This window comes from Sinocyclocheilus rhinocerous, unplaced genomic scaffold (genome assembly GCF_001515625.1).
Source record: "Sinocyclocheilus rhinocerous isolate Xijiao unplaced genomic scaffold, SAMN03320098_v1.1 scaffold1694, whole genome shotgun sequence".
In the NCBI taxonomy this organism is placed as follows: Eukaryota; Metazoa; Chordata; class Actinopteri; order Cypriniformes; family Cyprinidae; genus Sinocyclocheilus; species Sinocyclocheilus rhinocerous.
Genome location: NW_015626863.1, coordinates 1,330,285 through 1,346,677, shown reverse-complemented (window position 1 = coordinate 1,346,677; position 16,393 = coordinate 1,330,285). Strand labels below are relative to the sequence as shown.

The 16,393-nt window shown below is 35.9% G+C and overlaps 1 protein-coding gene across 1 annotated transcript; it reads right to left on the bottom strand.

Annotated features, from left to right (window-relative positions):
- Positions 1-9,352: 9,352 nt before the first annotated feature.
- LOC107717526 (serine/threonine-protein kinase SBK1-like) lies at positions 9,353-15,477 on the bottom strand. The gene is made up of 4 exons (XM_016524306.1): positions 14,956-15,477; positions 12,989-13,173; positions 11,547-11,749; positions 9,353-10,340 (listed from the first exon to the last, which is right to left on the bottom strand). Exons 1-4 carry the CDS (start codon positions 14,994-14,996, stop codon positions 9,567-9,569), a joined length of 1,203 nt encoding a protein of 400 aa, XP_016379792.1. The 5' UTR covers positions 14,997-15,477; the 3' UTR covers positions 9,353-9,566.
- Positions 15,478-16,393: the final 916 nt, after the last annotated feature.

Below are 16,393 nucleotides of genomic sequence, written 5' to 3'. Positions count from 1 at the left end.
TCATCTGCCCGGAGCTGCTTCTGTGTACAACTGTTGGCGCAAGCTACATTAAAGTGATTATTACGTTTTGAATATGGATATTTTTCTTACAAAAACGCATTGATTCGCTACAGGAGGCCTTTGTTCACTCCCCGGATCCGTGTGAGACATTTTTTTTTTTATGGATGGGCGCTTTTTATTTAACTTCTTTTGGACTGATGCATGCAACACCCGCTGAGTGGCATTAAACAGCTTGAAAGCTCAAAGACAATTTTTAATATAACTCCGACTGGATTCGTCTGAAAGAAGAAAGTCATATACACCTAGGATGACTTGAGGGTGAGTAATTTGTGGGCTAATTTTCATTTTTGGGTGAACTAACCCTTTAAGAAACATTTCTGATTATTATCAATGTTAAAAATAGTTGCGTTGCTTCATATTTTTGTGGAAACCATGATACTTTTTTTTAGGATTCCTTGATGGATAGAAAGTTCAAAAGCACAGCCTTTATTGGAAATCTTTTGTAACATTAATAATGTCTTTACTGTCATTTTTAATCAACATAATGTGTCCTTGCTGAATAAAAGTAGTAATTTCTTTCAAAAAAGAAAAATATGATCTGAAATTTCTTATTATTTTACATCTTAACATTTATTTGTTTTCAATTTTTCAAACCCAGAGACTTAAATAATCCCATATTTTTTAGGCTGTATCTAGATTTTGGCCAATAAAGCACACAGAAAGCTTCAGCCTTGAAAAACACGGTTATTTCCTCCTTTTTCCCTTCACCTGGTTATGTAGGAAACACAGATACGGAGCCATTTAAAATGTCTGAAATGTTCTTTTCCAAGCGTTTCCCGATAAAGTAAATGGTCTTTGATGACCGTATGCAATTTCAGATGAATTAAATGGAATTTTGAAAAATGACAGTGTGAGGAAGCAGAACAAATGTGCTCAGAGTCTCTCTCTCTCTCATGCCCTGAGGTCTCACTAACTCTAGCCATGCCTCGGTTTCTTAAAGGATGCAAAATAACAATGCTGAAGCTAAGTGAGGCAGAGATAAGAGGAAATAGAGAGAAAAGAAATGGGAAAAGGGAAGCAGAAGCATTCAGCGCGCTGTGACGGAAGAGCTCCGCTGACTTTGAATTAACAGTATGAGCTTCGAAAACACCAAAACTAAAAAATACAGAAATATTTCTCAGCTAAATGTGTCAGAGTGTTTTGATTTGCGATGTGTAAAGGTTCATTACTGTTCACTGTGACAGTAACAAGATTGCTCAGCCCACCACAAGAGAAAATCTGCAAGGGAATGAGAATGAATGAAGACAGGAAAGTGAGATTATTATTAAATACAAACCAAAACTGGAAAAAGTCTGCAGTGGTTGCCATGGAAATGTCTCAGACTCACTCCCTGATTGTGTGTGTGTGTGTGTGTGTGGTCGCCTGTATGTGTGCACATAATAAAATAGGAAATATTAAATGCCACTTTATTGCATTAAAATAACCATTTACAAACAAGCATACTTACAAATTATGGTGGTACTATTGTACAATGTACTATGGTATCAGTTGGTAAAACTCTGTACTGTACTGTACTGTGATGTTATTTAGATAGATAGATAGATAGATAGATAGAACACAAACTACTGTCAATAAAATTTTTAAAGGGGTCATATAATGCTACATGCACTTTTACAAGTTGTTTGAACTGAAATGTGTGTTGGCAGTGTGTGTACACAACCACCCTAAAATGATAAAAATCCACTCAGTGGTTTTTTGTTAATCTACTAAAATCTTTACCCCTTTCTCAAATCAAGCCGATTTCAGATGCCTGTCTGTGTGACGTCACACAGACAGGCCCCTCCCACGATAGTTTGATTGACAGTAGCGTTTCAGCACAGACTGGACTGGCGTCTTACCTTAGCTCCGCCCTGAGTGCGCTGTCATCAGTCTGCCATCGTTTCACCACCGGAGCAGATGTAGACAAGAATGACTCCTAAGCGATTGAGGTGTTCTGTTGTTTACTCCCAACATCTGAGCCGCTGAAGATGCAGTGGATTATGTTTGTTTTTGAAGGGAATGTGCCCCTGATCTACATAAATGCGTCTATGTTCGCGCGAATCATTCGTGATCCAGCTTCACCTACAGATGAAGTGAGTGTAAGTTTTTTTTTAACGAATCTTGGCAAATCGCCTTTCCTAATAATGTGCTAATTAGCAAGTTTCACGATGAATGCGGCTAAAGTAAACAGTCTCTCTGAGAGCGGCTCGGAAGAGAGGGGCGGGGTCATCATAGCTCATTAACATTTAAAGGAAAATGCTACAAATCTGCACTCTCTGAAAAGAGCTGTTTTTGACAGGGTAAAAAAGGAGTTTTTACACTACCATTGAGAAATTTTAACCAAACTATGTTACAGACTTTTCATTAAGACCCTAAAGAATCATATCAACTTGTGGAAAATGGGCATCATATGACCCCTTTAAAGAAATTTATACTTTTATTTCACAAGGATGAATTAAATTGATCAAAGTGACAGTAAAGACATTTATGTTACAAAAATTTCAAATAAATAAATGCTGTTCTTTCCACAAAAATATGAAGCAGCACAACTGTTTCTAACATTGATAATAATCAGAAATGTTTATTGAGCAGCAAATATTAGAATGATTTCTGAAAGATCCCGAGACACTGAAGACTGGAGTAATGATGCTGAAAATTCAGCTTTGATCACATGAATAAATTACATTTTTGAATCTATTTACATAGAATTTCACATTTTAATAATATTTCACAATATAATGTTTTTGCTGTATTTTTGCTTAAATAAAGGCATTCTTCACTAAGCACAAGAGACTTCTTTCAAAACCATTAAAAAGTCGTCTTCTTCCTGAGATATTCCATGAACATTATTTCTATATGTCTGTACTGTTATACGACGTGTCAACAGTCGATTCATTTGTGAGCATTACCATCATCCTCTGGGTTAGCAAGCAAGCAGAGCACTGCAGGATCTGTTGAGTTTGATTCAGACTGTCGTTTAATAGACTTGCTGGTGAGAAAGAATATCACATTACTTATTACTTTCTTGTTAAAGACACGAAAGTGAGATAAACAACTTTTCCATTATCAGACTCATGATTAGTGTGTTTACGTGCATTTGTGTGTCAGCTTCGGTCTCTAGCGGATCCAACTTCAGCTGAAATCATCAGCAGAGTTTTAATTACTTTGATTAAGCTGCACAATGAATCTTTGTGGATGTCTGTGTTGGGTTGAAAAGTTAATTATGCACACAGATAGCTTTGAGTGATGAAGACCAAAAGAAGTCAAATAAAAACTTCAGAGAGGTCACCCAAAGGTAGTACGTCTGTTTATGTTTACGTGTAAGAACCAAAAGATCATTTCCAACCAATCAATAATGTTTTCTCAAGTGAACCGGGTGAGAATGACAGTATGCCCTTGACTTTTATTAACCTGATTCATACAAGCATTAAGCTTTCATATTCAACAGTTTAATAAGGAATTAAAATGCAAAACTGTGTCTTCACACTGTGAACAAGAGATCAGGACTTCTCAGCTAAAGTATTATGATGTCATAAACCTGCTAGAATGTTTGTTTTTTCCTCACTTTTCAAGTAATAAAAATGCTGTTTTAACATTTTTGACTTTTTTATTTTGAAGTATAAAGAACGGTAGGGAAGTCGTGGCCTAATGGTTAGTGAGTCGGACTCGTAACCCAAAGGTTGTGGGTTCGAGTCTCGTACCGGCAGGGATTGTAGGTGGGGGGAGTGAATGTACAGCGCTCTCTTCCACCTTCAATACCACGACTGAGGTGCCCTTGAGCAAGGCACCGAACCCCCAACTGCTCCCCGGGCGCCGCAGCAAAAATGGCTGCCCACTGCTCCGGGTGTGTGTTCACGGTGTGTGTGTGTTCACTGCTGTGTGTGTGCACTTTGGATGGGTTAAATGCAGAGCACTAATTCCAAGTATGGGTCACCATACTTGGCCACATGTCACGTCACATGTCACGTCACTTTAAACATTTTATATGCAAGAATTACATATATATTATAAATATATTTAATACATATTTAAATTTAAGAATAATACCTTTTAAAGCATTACAATGTATCTGTTTTTATTTTAATTGAACACATTTTCCATCATAATGCAAAATGATTTTTCCATTACTGTAAAGCAATTTGCACATGTTGTACTTCCATTAATTTATGCTGGAAAAAAATAATTGTAAGTATCTTACAGTACATGTTTTCATACAGTACATTTTTACAAAAAATATATATAAAAATCTTTGTATTTAATACTAAAAACAATACATTTTAAAACATAATGCATCTCCTATTTATTTATTTAGAAATGTATTTTATTTTTAATTATAATGCAAAATTATTTAATTCCCATTATTGCAATGCAATTTGCATAAGCAATTTGCAATTTCCATTAATTTATGCTGAAGAATCTTTGTAATAATTGTATAGTATATTTTTACTGTGAGAATGCATTGGAGAAAATATTCTTAATGCAGAAAATGGTACTAGGCTTGATTGTCTTTATGTAATTATTTTTGCTTATATTTGATTTTGTGGCGATGTTTGTGTGAGATTCACCCCAAGTATGCGTTTACAGCCTGCACTATCATGTACTTTGTAGATAACGGCAAAACTAGAGGGCAAAGAAAGACATTTCAGATTACAACGAACATCTTCAGGACAAAATAGTTTGAACTGACAAAACATACATTGTAAATTGTTCCCAAAGCTTCTAGAAAACCTCCCCAGAGAGATGAAAATGTCCCTGCTGCTTTGTTCCCCATTTGTATGCGTTTCATTACTGAGGGATATTTGAAGGATTGGAAACAAAGTCCTCTGCCCTTATCTGCATTTTGTCTTCTTTTTATTCGCTACACTCTTTTTCTTATTTCTTTTTCTCTCTTGAACTCCCTTGTGACTGAATCTGAATACCCCTTATCACCACAACTTAATGAGCTCCCAAGCATTACCACCATTACACACACACACACACACACACACTCTCTCTCTCTCTCTCTCTCTCTCTCTCACTTTGTCAGGCTGCTGGTAGTGTCTACTGTCTACTTAGTTTTCTAGTTCCCTGCAGTCTAATTGTGCATTTATTCATTTACTCTCTGAAACAACTCATTAGTGTTTTATATCAGAGAGAGAGAGAGAGAGAGAGAGACCTAATTTTAATGACCTTCAGATAAGCTGCAAAAGATGATGCAAAGCAAAGTAGGATAAAGAGATGAATTAAGTAACGGGGAGAAAAGGCCAGAGAGAGAGAGAGCAAAAGAGTCAGTTATCTGCAGATCTCTCACGTCTTTAATGATGCATGACTCTTGTCAGATTATTAAAATTACACACAAACCACCTTTAAAAGATCTTTATGCATGAAAGACTGCATTTCTGTAGTGATAAAGACACACAGATATCAAGACATATGCAATAAAGTGACAGACTGAGTGAAATGTCAGGGAATGTTAATAAGGGATGGGTGAATGATGCCATTGATCCAGTTTAAACTCTATTTGTGTCTACAGTATCCAGTGAACAACTGTGTCTTCATTAGTTTTGGCTTTGAGCCCTGTCATTGGGACAAGTTCTATCCGAAACAGACAGGAATGGAAAAAAGTCCTGAAGTACTGTAAATATTTGCATTATCTCACTGTAACACTGTAATTTACCTCATTGTGATTTTGTAAGTGTTACCTTATTGTAACACTGTAAAGAAAAATGACATTTTAAAATTAAAATTAAAACAGAAAATGCATGATTCCACACTCAGTCACAGCGTCATCAAACTACGCCTTTGTTTCTTTGTTTGTTTTGAATACGCGCCCTCTAGTGGCACAAAATTACATATTGTGCCTTTAAATGTCTAAAACCTCAAATAAATTTTGTGGTTGAAAACACTAAATAGCATCAGACAAAGCGTTTGAATTTGGTCCGTTTTGGGGGGTTAGAGGGGGTCAAATTGAATCTGAGGTGGCACAAATCAGATCTGAGGGGTTGTTTCACTGGACAACATTGGGCAGGGTGTTACAAAATGAAATAAATAAAAAAAATAATCATACAGTATATATTTTGAATCCAAATAGGAAAATGTAGAAAATACTGGGATTTATACTGTATATCGCAATTCTGTATATCGGGATATGATTTTTTTTGGCCATATCGCAACCTAAAATAAATTTTGTGGTGTAAAACACTAAATAGCATCAGACAAAGCGTTTGAATTTGGTCCGTTTTGGGGGGTTAGAGGGGGTCAAATTGAATCTGAGGTGGCACAAATCAGATCTGAGGGGTTGTTTCATTGGACAACATTGGGCAGGGTGTTACAAAATGAAATAAATAAATAAAATAATCATACAGTATATATTTTGAATCCAAATAGGAAAATGTAGAAAATACTGAGATTTATACTGTATATCGCAATTCTGTATATCGGGATATGATTTTTTTTGGCCATATCGCCCAGCCCTAATGCAGAAATTTGAGTTTAAATTTCACACGACATTAATGATGTAATGATCAACAGAAACATTCAAATTAACTTAAATGGTTTAAATAAATCAGTACATTTTTAGCTTGCAACCGTGCATTTATTTAAGCTGTGGCAATAGGTCCCCTGAATTTGATGTAGTTTTAAACTGCAAATGGTCACATGACAAATAAGAAACAGATAAAGGCAATTTGATGTGCATTTAATCTGTTTAATTAGCTGTTTATCATTCAGAACAATCTACGACTGTATGACAATCCTCATAGCAGCTAAATAACATCACACCAACTATTGTAGGTCAAAATTCCAAGGTCATTTGAACAACCATAAATAACCATGAAGCAAAATTCATCACCATTAAACTATTTTGTCTCTTTTATACTTACAACAAAGTTCCTTCAGATTATGTCTTTGTATTTCTTGAGTTTGTAATTACTTGTGCTCATTTGCAACATAAGTACCTCAAACATTAAGACTTGAACTGCTCTATACCACCTAAATCAATATCGAATGCATCCTATGTAAACAAACACGTTAATTTAAGACTAAAAAGAGTTTCTGTAGAAGTTAGTTAATTGATCGTTTGTTCTCTGATACAAAAGAAGCTACAAATCAGCACTACCTGACGAAACACAGTCACAATGTTCTATAGGGAGCAGATGCTCTCGTGTTCTCGAAAGATCCCTTGAGGCTTCACTTACCTAATTGACCCATTATACGAGAACCCAGAAGACTGGTCTCAGTTGAGCCGTTAAGATCACGACTGTTTATCTAAAACGAGCAGCTCCTGATGCGTCTCTTCAAAGATCTCATAGAAAGCTGTTTGAATGCACACTTCGAATACAAAGAGACATCATAAAATCCCTGTGATCTATGGAGACTGTTACTCTTAAAAAGCTTTGAAGACTGATTAAAATGTCTTCGGTCTCTTGGAAAGTTCATCCAGGCAGTCTCCAGGTCACCATGGCATCTGGTCGTCTCATAAAACTTTTTTAAAAATCCAGTATAAAATATATCTTATTCTTCGATTGGTGCACATGTATGATTCTGTCATAGGCTGGTTTGAAAGTCACATGATGATCCACCAAGAAAAGATAGCGTTCAATATCTTCATATCTTAAGTGAGCTTCTCTGAGTTTCAGTGCACTATAGGAAAGTTAAGTGCTTATGAAGACATGGAATTCGCTGTGCGATTTGGGGGGAAAAAAATAAAATTGCAATTTTTCTGATAAAAATTGTGATTTGGTCAAAAATTTTGATTGGGCCGCACAATTTGTCCAAAAATGTTGTGTTATTTATTAATATAATTATTATTTTTTTTGTATGATTGTTATTATTACTAAATAAAAAATATTGAACAAAATAAGAACATTTTCTAATATTAATGTTATTTCACTGTAAAATGTAAAATATGTAAAAAATTATAATTATAAATTTTAATTAAAAGTATTTAAAAATTATATAATAATTTTATTTTCATTTTTATTTCATTTTATTTAAACTGCATCCTTTAAAATTTGATTATCGCACTAAGCCATATTGCAATTATGAATTTATTTTGATTGATCGTGCAGCCCTAGAAGCCACTTTATATTAAAGGTTTAGTTCACTCAACGTAATTTTCTCTGTGTCATGTCATTTAAAACTAAAACCATAAAAAAAATTCCTTAACTGAATATATGAATAAAACTTAAACTTATTTTATTTCAGCTAGTTGCCAAGACAGTTTTCATTTTCATTTACTTTAAGTTGAAGTACTAAAATAACTAAAACTAAATCAACTAAAACTAGTATGTATATATATATATATAAGAAACACAAACAAACACAACAAAATTACTAAAATATTAACTAAAATCAAAACCATAAAGAATATAAAAATAAAATCTGATTCAAAATATCAACAAAACTATAATAGTATATCAATGATACTAAAATAATATTTGCTTCAAGAAAGACAAAAAAGCACTATAAAACTAGTTTATACGACTCATAAAATATATTCTAAGTCCTGTAAAACCACACGATGATCAGCTTTGAGTGAGAAACAGACCATAAAAAATGTTTCCCTCAATATCTCTCAAATATCATTCAATTCGAATAGAACACATCGAGATACATTAGAACTGATGTCAATGACCAGACGCAATGCATCTTCAACTTTCAGAAAAAAAGTGCACAAATTGTACCTTAAGTGGTATTTATTTGCCAAATCTTCATACTTCCACAACAAGATCAACAGCTATCTATTCCTTCTCTTTCTAGCGTGTACTTATTTGAACAATGTCTAAAAACTTGGTATTACAAGCACTTCCTGTATCTGTTTGCCTCTTTTAAGAAGAATCGCTTTATGTATCCCCCAATTGTAAGTCGCTTTGGATAAAAGCGTCTGCTAAATGTCTAAATGTAAATGTAAATTTATTTACCTAATTTACCCACAAAGGTGCATATTAATACATTATACTACTCTGTCGTACTAAAATGCTAAATTTGTCCCTTTAAGTGTACTGACCCAGCTGCTGTACTCCTACAGGTACAATTTTTGCAATTTTTGGTCAATAATGACTTAAATTTGGACTTTTCCTCACATAAATCTATAATGGCTTTAGAGGACTCAGAATATGGTACTTTTATGTCATTTCAGGATCCATTATGGAGCATCGTGCAGAATTTCTTTATTCACGATCCATGGAAGAAGAAAATCCTATGGCTTAGGAATGACATGAGGTAAATGATGACAGAATTTCCATTTCTTTTTGGAGTGAACTATTCCTTTAAAATGAAAGCAGTTTTAATTAATTCAATACGTTATCCTAGTGAAGCTGATTAATTTCTAGTGCTAAAGTGACCTACCAAAGCTATGTCTTTTACTCTAAATTAGCGAGGTTTCAAAGTCACCATGTAATAGTTTTACTATATCTACATTTATGGCAGTTCTATTACTATTCTAACTTCCATTATGAAATACGCTGACGTTCCTGTGCAAACATTTTCCCAATAGTAGTTCTGAAGTAATATTGCTACTTTTTTTGCGGCTATATCCAGTTTTGGCTTCATACACAAATCTCAATAGGAGTGGTCATCATCACTTTGCTCTTGTCTTGGCGGTTGGGCGACGGGCTTTTGGAGGACTCCTCCCTAGAAGAATGCGGTTCGGACAGGATGCTACGTTTGAGGGGGGTGGGGCGTAGACAGGAAGTGCCTGAAGGCGGAGAGGGCTCTGCGTGTCTGTGGGCGGAGCATCGTGCTGAACTGCCTCTAGGCACCCTACAGGAAGCTCTGTGGCGGTGGTGATTCAGCAGATCGTATTTGAGGAAGTAGAACACTTCTTTAACCCCACAGCGCCGCTCTGGCTCCAACGCCAACAGCCGGCCAAACATTCGCAATGCATCGTCCGAAAACCGCCGCCATTGGGAGGGAACAACACCGGGAGGAAACGCCCCCCGCTGCCATCGCTGAAATTCCATAAAGAATGCGTCGCTAGGCAACGCTGCTTCCCATGGAAAGTTTCCCGTCAGCATGCAGAACAGCAGAACTCCGAATGCCCACACGTCCTGGGTCGTTGCCACGACGATTCCCTCCGATACCGAGGCCTGGCACACCTCGGCGGCGGTGTATGGGATGGTGCCGCTGATCCGCTTGATCCGGCTGCCTGCCCGCCGTGTCATTCCTAAATCTGCCAATTTCACGCGTCGACACTCGCGGTCGAAAAGCAGAACGTTTTCTGGCTTCACGTCCCGATGGACGAGACTCTTGCTGTGCATGAAGTCCAGAGCCAAACCCAGCTGCTGAACACAGCGCTTGACCATCTCCTCCGGCAAACCGGCCTGGAAAGAGACAGAAACACAAAGGCACAGTTTAGAGCAGAGGAGATACAGAGAGAGATACAGTACAGGCTGTTAATCTGTAAGAGAATAAGCAGTTGACCTTGATCCACCTAGTTTGCCATAATCAAAAGCAGGATCACATGCAATTTGTGCCTGTTGAACTCCACAGATGTCTGCAGAATTCAAATACCCAGCATTCATAAAGTTATGCAAATTCCCAGGGCATTTTATTTTGTGCAAAGTTATGCATATTTTCCCTCAAATTCAGTGCAGAAATGTGGGGGGAAAGTCCACAGATTCTGTGTAAGACTGGCTAAAGTTTACATTCAGACAGTTGATTTTCTATATTATGCAAAAAAGATTTTTTTAAAAAGTATATATTAGTACATTCAGTCTAAGAAAGAATATGTCCAGGTCATATTTTGCCCCAGAATACAAAACAAACAAAAACAAAAAACAATTCTATATTATTTATAGATTAATTATATTTTACATATAATTTAAGTTCACTCCTAGCCCCAAACACTTACTATTAAAAATATTACTAATTACTTTTTACTTTGTAATTTTCTAATTAAAATGAAAATAAATCACTGTTCTGTTTTGAGTCATGAATAATGACTTTTGTGGTTATAATTCTCATTTTTCTCATTGATTACCATTACGAGAATAAATTTATATTCTGTATATTTTCCCCCCAGAACAATCAGTGCAGAAAATGCAAAAAGTCTGATTAAAGGCAACAAACAAACAGTTGGTTTTCTATATTGTCCAAAAAAGATGAAATATATACTCATATATTCAGTTAAATATCTCAAAAAGATATAGATATAAGATACATATTCTCATTATTCTCCTTGATTCTTATTACTGTAATACAGTCATTTTATGAAAATAAGTCATAACTAATACTAGAATGATGTATAAATATTTCATATTTAATTCACTAATATTCTTAATTGTTTTCATTTCAGTCGCTTTTATTTTTCTACATTAATTTATTATTATTATTTATTAATTTATGTATAAATGAATACATAATTGCATTTTGTATTTGTCTGTTGATTTTGTGGTTAAAAAAAAAGTCGCAGACAAATTCTCGACAGGCTGTGTGATAGTGCTACAGGTGTTAAACCTACAAATGCATGATTAAATGTGTGATTTGCAATGTAAAAATGGTTAATAATGACTGAGGCGCTGTGGTACCTGAGGTGGGATGATGTTGAACAGATCTCCCGCAGGCGCGTACTCCTGTCCGAACACATAGCTGTCCTCCGTCTCAAACGGCACGTTCAGAACTTTGATGATAAACGGGCTGCAGCCCAGCGCGGCCGTCAGGCTGTACTCACGCAGAAAACTACGCAACTTCGTCTTGTTCTTACTCACGTACTTCAGAGCCAGTTTAGCACCTGCAAATACACAAAATAGTGGTGAATGAAATCTGATGCATCAAGACCACTGTATTTGAATGCACGCAATACTCTCCAAAATAAAGGTTCCAAAAGTGGTTTTCACAGTGATGCCACAGAAGAATCATTATAGGTTCCCAAAAAGAACCTTTCAGTGAATAGTTCTTAATCTTAAGAACATTTTAATAATCGAAAGAAACTTTTTCTACTATAAAGAACCTTTTGTGGAATGAAAAGTTTCTATGGATGTTAAATGTTCTTCATAGAACCATTGATGCCAGTACCTTTTATTTTTGAGAGTGAAGGGCTGTGTTGTTTTAGTATCATTGATATATTATTTTTTTTATTAATATTTTTAATTAGCTTTTATTTTTATATTTTTGATTTCTTATAAAAATGTTAATACAATTTCTATTTTTTGTGTGTGTTTGTTATTTTTATATATACAGTATATATAAAATGTCTTTTAATATGTCTAATTTTCTATTAATTTATATTTCAGATTTAGTTATTATAGTATACTTCAAGTTCAATTAAACGCAAATGAGAAATATTGCCCAGGCAACTCGCTGAAGTAAAATAAGTTTTCGTCTTTTTATATTTTATTGTATTTTATTACAGTTAATGTTTATTTTAAATCAAGTAAAGCTCAAAATATTTATTAATATTTTGAATTTGTTTTTATTTTTATATTTTTCCATTTTCTTTTTAGTCATTTTTTTGTGTTTTTGTCATTTTTATTATTATTTTTTAATGGCTAAATTTTTTTAATTGTTTTTATTTATCGATTGGTTTATTTTTTTTTCAGTTTTAGTTATTTTCGCACTTTAAGTTAAACTAAATAACAATGAAAAATGTTGTTTTCACAAATATTTTTTGTATTTTAAAGTTTTTCATATTTTATTTTATTTTATTTCAAGTAACGAAAATATTTTTTATGCATGTAGTTTTGATTTTAATTAACCCTGCACAAGGGTAAATGAGATTTAATAGCTACAGCTTAGATTTCAGTGAATAGTGATCTAAATTTTGGCTTGTCTCACACAATTATATCCTAAACATTGAAATATAACATGCATGCTAGTTTCATGGTGTCATTTTTGCCACTCGACAGCTTTGCGACAGCATTCACTTCCATTGCATGGCGAGGAGCAGCCAGGACATTTTGTTTTGGTTCCACAGGAGGAAATAAAAAAAGAAAATCAGGAATGGCACTGTCTAATTTTCATACAGACTCACCCTGTGTCCGATGTACCACCAAATCGACTTTGCCGTATGTGCCCTTCCCTAAAGGACTGATCAGCTCATACTGCTGTTCCAGCTCCGAGGCGGAGAGAGACGTGATTGACAGCGCCTGCATGTCCTCCACCGGAGCGCCACCCGTCCCGCTGCCCCGTCCCGCTGGGAGAACCCCCACCTGGGCACTGAGAAAACACACACACACATACACACACACACTTACATATGAACACAAACTCATTTCAAGAAGAATTGCATCCTGGCGAGTAACTCTCTCCTGGTATTATAGAGCTCCTTGATGGTGTCATTTGTCTTTCTCTGTTTATTTCTCTCTCTCTCTCTAGTGTCTGCGTCCTCTTTTCTTTCCTCTTGTCAGCACTCTACCTACACTCTATTTCCCGAGTCGTGTACCTGACTTGACGCTCTCAGATGAAGCAGTCAAATTTTTGTGAATATTTCAACAACAGCAAAGGGCACTAACTGAATCACGCTCCTCACGGGAATAAAGCAGTGACCTAGAATGAGGCCTCACGTTATCAGCTTCATGCATAGTGACAGCACGCCGAGACAAGACCCTCCGCCGAGCATCAGCGCTACACAAACACAACAACAGATGAAGACGCCGGGCGACCTTAAGATGACCTACCAGAAGTTCTGCTGAGCCGAACCCCTGCTATCCTGCCCACGTTAACCCCTGACTGAGAAACAAATGAGAAACTGATTTAGGATCATTCTGATTTTCTTTCGAGGTCATTGCCAACCTTTGATTTCTACTGCATTAAACCGCCAGTCGCTCTCTCTGGCCCTTCATTCAGCTTAACTGGTAGTGCACTGGGTTGAGCAAAAAACCCAAAATTTTAGAAATTGTCTCAGTTGGAATTGATTAGGCAGCAACATACTGGATATTGAACTGGAATGACAGGGAACGGAATTTACGGAATTGCAATTCAAAGAAATTCACATTAATCCAACAAAACAGTCAAAATGGGCAGGATTAGAATAGAATAGAATTTATAAAACTGCTTAATGTCAATTAGCTGAATTTTCTGCGTGTATATATATATATATAATTGAAGTGTATTAATAATTAATATAATAAAATATCTTTAGTATATATATATACTAAAAATATAATTAATTTATTATTTAAATATAGTTATTATATAATTTATAATTATTATTTTTTTAATTATTATTGATATATATATAATTTAAATGTAGGAATTTAATTGCAATTTAAAAGGCATTTTAAATTCAGTTCTGAATAGAATGATGCTATAGCAACACTATAAGGTCATGGGTTTGATCCCCTGGGAATGAGCCATAAAATCATTTGCTACATGAATAAATATGAATGTAAAATATACATTTAGTCAGACTGAATGTAAATCTCACACTGTGCGTGAAATCTACAGTTCGCTTTTCTCACTGACCCTGAGGTCAACACCTGAAGGTGACCTTTGACCTGACCTCCCTAACAGATCACACAAGATGTTCAAACATGCAAACTCATGTTTACATTCGAACACCATGTATGCAAACGCTAAATGCATCAGCATTACATAATAAAAATGAGCTTTAAAATAATTCTAATTTTTCAATTCATTCTCATTACATTCTATTCAATTTTTATTATTTTTTATGAATTAATTTAAATATTTAACCATTTTTACTACTCTCTTTCTCTCTCCTTCATTTCTTTTTCACCTTATTTTTTGTCTCTTTCTGTACGCTTTGGCGATATTATGACTCTGAAAACATCAACATCAACAACAACAACAACAAAAATGCATGAATACTTGATGTGCCACCAACAGCGCAAAACAAAGAGTTCAGCACAGCAAGTGCCCTTTCCCTCAGCAGCAGGTACGAGCGAAGCATCTCCAAACAAAAGAAATCAATAGACACGTCAGGTTTCAGTTTCACACAGTGATGACCTGGATGAATGAGAACTCTCTTGAACTCACCTGCTGGTGCCCTGCTGTCTCTCTCCCTCATGTTCCTGCATCCAAACGCCGCGTCCTGATCTCAACCCGGCTAGAAATTCATCCCTCGTCTGCTGAGCATCTAAAAAAGCATGATGTTCTATCACAAAAAAAAAAGAGTTTCCTCAGCACTCCAGCTCTGTACTGCACGCTGCGTTACATCCTGCACTCGTGGAAAAAGCACAGTCCATTTGTGCAGTCCGGCTGACTGTTTTTGGCTTTCTTTGTGTGCTCCTGAAGGAAGCCGCTGGCGCATGAGGAGCCAGGAGCTGGTGTGTGTGTTCAGTCATCAGTGATGTACAGTGTGTGTGTATGAGAGAGAGCGAGAGATGGAGGGGAGAGGGTGCATGCGTGCGTATCTATGCGTGAATGACCTACTTGATTGCGTTTCCGCTCTCGGATGTTGGAGGAACAGCGCTGGTGCTCGGCGCGTCTGTGTCTCGCAGCATCCAGGGTCCCTTTAGGGATGTCAGATGCGCTCATCCAATGGCCAGTCTCTTGTCCCGTGTTCACATGATCACAGAGCCCCTCGAGCCAGCAGTGTCCCGTCATTCAGGCTTCATTTTCACCCCCAATTTAATGCAGTAAGTTATTTTTAGATCTGCTTTGCATTGTGACATTCAAGCACATTTTTCAACCAAGTTCTCATTCCAGTGTTATTATGCATCCAGTGTTATTATAATATTTTTATTAGTTTTAAAGGTTATTTTTCAGTTTTCTTGTTAATTTTGTTGGTTTTGTCATTTTTACTGGATGTGCCTATAGTTTTTATTATTTTTTACTTTAGTTTTAGTTATTTTAGTACATCAGGTTAAACTAAATGAAAATTAGAAATACTGTCTAGCTGAAATGAAAAAGTTTAAAGGGGTGGTTGATTGCAATTTCACTTTTTTTAACGTTAGTGTGTAATGTTGCTGTTTGAGCATAAACAATATCTGCAAAGTTACGAAGCTGAAAGGTCAATGCAAATGGAGATCTCGACTTTTAAAATTCTGCAGTTTAATGCCTACAAAAACGGCCTGTAGGGACTACAACGAGTTACTTCCCGGGTTTGTGACATCACAAACCCAGATAAACCCCGCCCTCGGGAAAAGGCAGCAAAGGGAGGCCATGCTGCGCTGCTTTAGAGAAGAGGAAGAGAAAACTAGAGGTACACGTAAAAATCTGTTCATATATGAATCTCGATTCTGTCTTCTAATGATTCTAATGGATTCACGAGTTTTAAAATCAATGTTCTAAAGCAGCGGTTCTTAATACTGTTCCTTGTGTTCCCCTGCTCTGCACACGCTCTGCATCTCTCTCTCTCTCTCTCTCTCTCTCTTTCTCATTCAGCTCAGCTCCAACAATGAACTGTTCCAATTATACACTTATTTTCACATAGCTATTAGAAGCGTATAACATGGACGCACGTGCAGTTGCC

Excerpts from the sequence above, each read along its gene's own strand:
- LOC107717526 (XM_016524306.1), bottom strand. The coding sequence starts at position 14,996 with ATGCAGGAACATGAGGGAGAGAGACAGCAGGGCACCAGCAG. Across the intron at positions 13,174-14,955 it reads AGACAGCAGGGCACCAGCAG|TGCCCAGGTGGGGGTTCTCC; the intron begins GTGAGTTCAAGA and ends GTGTTTTCTCAG. Across the intron at positions 10,341-11,546 it reads TCAACATCATCCCACCTCAG|GCCGGTTTGCCGGAGGAGAT; the intron begins GTACCACAGCGC and ends GTCTCTTTCCAG.